Source organism: Coffea eugenioides, chromosome 2 (genome assembly GCF_003713205.1).
Source record: "Coffea eugenioides isolate CCC68of chromosome 2, Ceug_1.0, whole genome shotgun sequence".
Lineage (NCBI taxonomy): Eukaryota > Viridiplantae > Streptophyta > Magnoliopsida > Gentianales > Rubiaceae > Coffea > Coffea eugenioides.
Genome location: NC_040036.1, coordinates 34,959,254 through 34,966,051, shown reverse-complemented (window position 1 = coordinate 34,966,051; position 6,798 = coordinate 34,959,254). Strand labels below are relative to the sequence as shown.

The 6,798-nt window shown below is 35.8% G+C and overlaps 1 protein-coding gene across 1 annotated transcript; it reads right to left on the bottom strand.

The window, feature by feature from the left end:
* Positions 1-3,211: 3,211 nt before the first annotated feature.
* On the bottom strand, positions 3,212-4,672 carry LOC113759586. Its single transcript, XM_027302163.1, has 2 exons — positions 4,127-4,672; positions 3,212-4,054 (listed from the first exon to the last, which is right to left on the bottom strand). Exons 1-2 carry the CDS (start codon positions 4,670-4,672, stop codon positions 3,212-3,214), a joined length of 1,389 nt encoding a protein of 462 aa, XP_027157964.1.
* Between the last annotated feature and the right edge of the window lie 2,126 nt (positions 4,673-6,798).

The window sequence follows — 6,798 nt, the reverse complement described above, 5'->3', positions numbered from 1 at the left end:
ACCTCTAGGGGATATCGGTGGGATCAGAAACCTGAAGCTTCTCTCTGCTGTTGATAATGGTATTTAGTTCATCATTTTCATTTTCTGCTTCAGATCTACGACTAGTATCGTTACTTTAAGCTATTTTTGTTTTGCTAATGGTATTTGCTAGCTGTTGTTGCAAGTAGACAAGTAAATCATTTTTTGATTTTTACTTGTATTTGTTTTGAAATTCTTGGGCCATTTTTGTACTACTCGTTTTGATATCTGCAAGACCGATTATTCTTCCCACAAGAAAGAGAACATGTACAACCTAATTTTTTTTGCCTCAAATCAACTCTATTCCACCCATATTGATTAGTTTGCTAATGTTCTTCTCAACATATACTAATAATAAGATGTGGGTTCTTGATTATTCCCAAATTATATGCTGATTCTGACTTTTTTTTTTGAAATTTTGCTTTTGGAGATGAAGGCTTCAGTGTTGAAGAGTTCAAAGCTGGTTTTGCAGAAGAGGTTCGGTTCCTTAGATCTCTTTTTTATACCTAAATAGTGCAATCTAAAGTGAATTTTGGGTGTTTGATTTGCATTTATCTCTTTTCTGATTTGCATTTACAATAATGGTGTCATGAGTTGTTTTAGTGTTTCTGAATATATCCAGAAAGAAAACCCAAAGTGATTGAATCCTGTTCATTTGATGTGTCTTGTTTTGCCATTAACAGAGATTAGAGGTTTTTGTTTGGGGGTGGAGGAGAGAAAGGAGAAAGGAGAAAGTTGCATTTTCTCTTTGAGGAGGCTTGGAAAGAGTTCATAAACGTAAGAATTGCATTACATTTCTCAACTGGTTCTCTAGTTGTCTTTACCACAATCTGCTACTCCTATGGGTTTAAGTGTTTGCTTGTGCCATCAAACACAACTGAAATACAAGAAGTTTGAAGTTGTCACCTGGGTAAAATGTGATATTCTCCATATGGATTGGTTCTTTATGGGCTACTTAATGAATATATATTCTGATTATCCTGCAGTGCTTGATGGAGAGGACTTCTCAAACTTCAATTGGTGTGAAGAGAATGGGTGAAATAGATGATGTCCAATTCAAAAATGCAGCTAAAAGAATGTTTCGATGGAAGGAAATAGCCGTGAAAGCTGCTGAGCTGTGTTCACAATGGGAGGATCACCTTCGAGATCCCAACTGGCATCCTTTTAAGATCGTGAAGACTGATGATAGTAAAGGTCTGACTTCAGCAATTAAGATTTCTTATGCTACAATGGTACAGATTCATTTCTTAATTTACGGTAACTTTCTTAATTTTTGATATAGACATTGCTGATCTGAAGAAATTAGAGCAATAATTGAGTCAGAGTTCAACAGACAGCCTAAGGTATCCATCATCGTTATCTACCGGTGTTTCAGGCCGCAATCAAGCAAATCAAGTACTACGAGTTTGTACATATGATTAAAATTCAGTTTACAAGTACAATTAAGAAAATATAGAAATATTATGATGCAGTGGTCTATTCTTTTATTAGATGGGAAGTATGGTTCAATTCAAGAGTTTGTTTAATCCTACAAAAGTTGTAGCAAAAGGATATCTGCATAGTATGAATCCATCTAATAAGATTGGAGGACAAGTGTTAGGATCAAATTGGTATGAGATAAATGTACAAGTCATGGTGGAACCTAGTGAGCAGTTGATTAGACCGTATGACTTGTAGCAAACAATCCAAGATGCACTTGGAGCACCAATCGCTTGGCCTTTTCATTTGGTATGACATCTCAATTTTGATATCATAATTTTCTTTCTTACCATATTTGTTATTGACTTACTATCATTTTTCTTGAAATCATAAATTGCATTTTAATGTATGCATGTTTGTATTCATACAGGTTGCAGTAAATTTTGAAGGCTAGAAGGATATGGATGGATGTCAGCTACCTGTCAACTCTTACTGCAAGTTCTTATAGATTTAGTGCTGATTCTCTCATTTAGTTTCTTTTGTTTATTAGATGGCGATGCTTTTCATGTTAGTTTGCAATTCTTTTGAACCCTTTCACTTGGTTACTTTTGTTGTTGAAGGATATTTGAGCATTGACTTTTGCTTTTAAATTATTACATGCATTCTGTTCTTTGGGATAATTTTACAAGTCCTTTGGGTATCTGATTGACTGAATGTATAGCAGGGAGTACAACCATGTTTCTTTTTTATTTAAAAAGAAAAAGAAAAAACTCCTAGCAGTTAAAAATGTCAGCATAGTTCAACAACTTCGACAATATCTTGACACTTTCGATTGTCAAGAAAAAGGATTTTTGTTGGCAGATGGGATTCTATAATAGCATAGTTTTTCTGACACATTTGAATGTTACGAGCCTATTCCTACATTGGAAGGAACAACACTCGTCCGAGATGTGAGGAAAGGTAAAGTGTCAGTTTTGATTATCTATACTGACACTTTTAAATGCCGTTAAAGGTCATTTTTGTTATAGTGTGTGCTGATTTGTAGATGCGTTTATGCTAACAGATGAAGCATTTTGAGATGTAGTGGTAGGTGGAACTAGAACAACTGGATTAGTTAGAGCAAAGTTGAAGTTTTTTGTTCTACCACCAACTCTTGTTGCAGAAGTTACAGGATTGTGTCCAAAACGCCTTCCTCTCTGTTACATTTGAGACATAAACTATATCAGAAATAGGAAACAGCAGCTAGAATTATGTTATTGACAGAAATTTGGGATAGCAGATTAATATCATACCTTTCTATTAGCATGAGTAGTTGTAGTAGTTTGCACATTCACTTGAATATGTGCTGCACCATTTTGACTTGGGGGGCTTGGATTGCTTCCTTGACTGGAGTGCACAATAGGTACATTTCCAATTGCATGATCCTAAAACATGAGATGTAAGCTGCAATGAGATTTGCAGTAGATAAACTACTCAATTGACTCAGGAATGATTATTATAACTGTACTTTACCCAGAGAACTGCTCCTGACAGACCTATATTAGCCATTCCTCTACCAGGTCTACCTCTTCTAATTGCCATCTGTGATACCAAATTCAATATACCTATAAGTAATAGTTAGGAGATAGAGATAATATCATATTTTGGCAATGTATACCTGTTCAGTAGGAGTAATGTTGCTAGAGCTTTTTTGCACAGGTGCTTCTTTGCAAGTCCTCTTATTGTGACCAAAAGCTCTACAATTTCCACACTTAAGAGTGCTTGACCTCTTTGCCTATGCTGTGCAAGCAGTTTCATCAGGCTCTCTTCTTCTATTTACTCTTGGTCTACCAGGAGCTTTTCTCAGAGGTGGTGGCAAGACAGTTGTTGGTAGCACTTCAGGCATAGGAGGCCATCTCTTCACATTAGGAATGGGATGAATCATGTGCGAGTATGTTTTTAAATACATGTCTTTGGTGAACCAAATTTCACAATAGTTCTCTAGTTTTTCTCTCCTATATATAACTCCTAATGCTGCATGCTTGCATGGAATTCCAGAAATGTGAAAAGCACCACAGTCACAGCTTCTTTGCCTCAAGTTGACTATGTAGGTCCTGTCCATATCACCAACCTCAAATGTATCCTCACTAGCCATATGCATCTGACATTTTCTTGATGCTTGGCCAATTTCTTTTAGTTTCTCAACAATTCTGGGAGTAATGTGACCAGTCAAGGTGCCGCATTTCTGGTACCTTATGTGCATTTTTTTATTGAACTTTCTTCTTAAACCATCAACCAAAGTCAGTATTGGTTTTCCTCTTAGATCACCAATCCAAGCATTAAAAGACTCAGTAAAATTATTTGTGTCATGGTCACATTTCAACTCAGTTGAGAATACATGTCTACACCAGGTAGTTCTTGGAATTTTATCCAAATATTTCCAAGCATTTATGTTAATGTCTTTAATGCTAGCCATTGCATCATTATGTCCTATTGCATCATAACTTTTCGCTGCCTTCCAAAACAAATTGCTAAGTAAGATACCTGGAAATTGACTCTTAAAGTTGCTACATATATGCCTGCAGCAATGCCTTCCAACTACTTCAGGAATCATCTCCTCATATGCAAGATTCAATCCCTGTAACCAAAACAAAATGACTCAGCAACCATTTTCAGATTAAACATGAAAAGCTGTGGATAGAAATTTTACCTTTTGCCTATCACTCATGAATGTTAAAGGTTTGGTGTGATCAAATGGTCCAAAAAACTCAGAAAAATAGTAGAAGAACCACCTCCAAGTATCCTTGCTCTCACATTCAGCTACAGCAAAGGCTAAAGGAAATATGTTGTTATTTGCATCCAAAGCAACTACTATGAGCAATACACCACCAAATGGACCCTTCAAGAAACAGCCATCAAACCCCACAAAAGGCCTGCACCCTTCCAAAAATCCTAACTTTTGTGTTGTGAAACTGACAAAGATTCTTAGGAAGGCAGGCTCAACTAAGATATTTGGCCTATCATAATGTATTTTGCATATGCTATTGGGATTATACTTTCTTAACAACTCAGCATATCTTGGCAATTTTGTATATGATTCAGCATGTATGCCTTCTATCTCAGCTAGTGCTTTGTTTTTAGCTCTAAAAATTTGCATTTTACTAGGCCTCACACCATACTTAAACAACTCTGCCTCTACCCCTTTACTGGTCATATTAGGATAATCTCTTATGACAGAAACCAACTTCTTGGCCATCTAGTCAGATGTGGCCTCAGCACATTGTTTGTCCATAACACAAGTGTGTTCTGGCTGATAGCTTTTAATCTGAAAAGTGACTGAATCAGCCACTGGTGAAGCATGAATTCTCCATTGACAGCCCTCAACACCACAGACAGCAGTGACTTGACTCTTCTCATTCTTTAATCTCAAAATAGGAAAGCCTTTTTGAATGACATAGTCTTTCAATGCAGCTCTGAAGGCATCTATATTGGTGAATAATTGACCCTTTTGAAACTCTATCTCATCTTTGCTCTTGTAAATCCACATTTTTTGTCTCATTACTTGTCTCATAGGATCATTTTCTTCCTCAGATTCAGAATCAGGAACCACAACAAGAGCCTCATTGTCCTCAAAATCAGAAAAATTAGTGTCACTATCCTCATTATATGCATCTACTACCCTATCATCAAGTACTTCCTCATCAGTGTCACTATGCATGTTGTGTTTATCAGAGCTAGAGTCATCATAGTTATCATCTGACTGTCCAATGTCTACAACTATTGCCTTGCTAGGAATTTGTTCAATGCCTAAATTATCTTCTTTGTTCATTTCTCTCACATTCACTGAGATATTCTCTTCATCAACTAGAATAATTTCCATATCAGACACATGCAAGTTAATTACTAATTTAGATTTATGTATTTTGAACATCTCTGTAACTGAATTATCATCATTAACATCCATCATGCAATTTTTTCCAGGAACTTCACATCTCATCTGCATAAGCATATTAACATTGCCAGGCATTTTACTCAATGCCTTCTCAGTTACATCAAATAGCAAGGAGATGTACGTATAGCCAGTTGGATCCACATTTGGAATCCTGATTTTGTCCCCATTATAGTGAACCATAATGTCATAGGCAACAGCAAGATTCCCCATCCTACAATCTCAGCATTCAAATATGATGATGATCACAACCAAAACTAGTTTGAGAAAACATCATCTAGAAACTAGAAACATTGGTTATATAACTCAGCAGCATGCTACTCAACTTTCATTAACATAAGAATAATTATGATCAATTAATCTTCACAGCATACATGTAGCACAAGATTTCATAGTAGTCTCACAAATAATATGCAGTGGCTTGAGTTAAGTGTCAATGATTAACTCAAAAATCCACTTAACAAACAAAATGAATGTTCAATATCAAGATTTAGACAAAAGACAGAGGTGGAATCGAGCAACACTTGTAAAGGAAAGTTAAAGGAGCAGCACCAGTAAAGGAAAGTTAAAGGAACAAATAATTTGGTACCTTTACTGCTGTGTTTGCAACTATTTTAAAACAACAATTAATTCTTCACTTTGCTACTGCTACTCCAATGCATATCAGGACCACTGGTTTGATCACAATTTCCTTTCCATTTTTGTTCTTGTTATTTCCTCTATTTCTTTCCATAATCCAGAATGTCATTACACGTAAATATAAATGATATGTTATCTTCTTGTCAAATCACAGCGGGCACAAAAATGGTGCCAACATTGCAGCTCAATTGGCGCCTTACTCCCTAATCCAGCTTTAATTCATGAAACTGTAATCAAGTTTGTGTTATTGTTGTTAAGCTTAATTAATCACTTTAGATGCCTTTTTCTCCAACTAAACGGTAGTAATAAACCCCAACTTCATAGGATATATTTGTAATTTTGGCCTTCATGATGTCAGAAAATGAGCCCAATTTTCCATCAAAGGAGGTCAATGAAATTTTGAAAACCTCAGGAGATGTCAGTGAAAGTGTCAGAAACCTCAGGGGAGGTTTCTGAAATTATCCCTTTTTTCGGTAAAATAAAGATGCGTTACAATAAAGTCAATGTCTACAGACTAAGACTTGCACTCAACCTAAGACTTGTGGCAGCCATGAGATGGAAATTGAGCTTGGTGATAAAGTTGGATATACAATTTATTTTGAAGATGTGTCTGCACCAAATAGACTAAGGAGCCATTTGCTTCAAATTCCACAATCAATATGAATACGAGTATGATAAATTGGAGAGTAGCAATAGGTTTTGACGAATACCCGTATGAAGAGTTTGATAACTACGCAACAATAGATTTAAGTAATAAAAAAATAATGGGTAAGTGAGACCTTATTCTTTAGTAG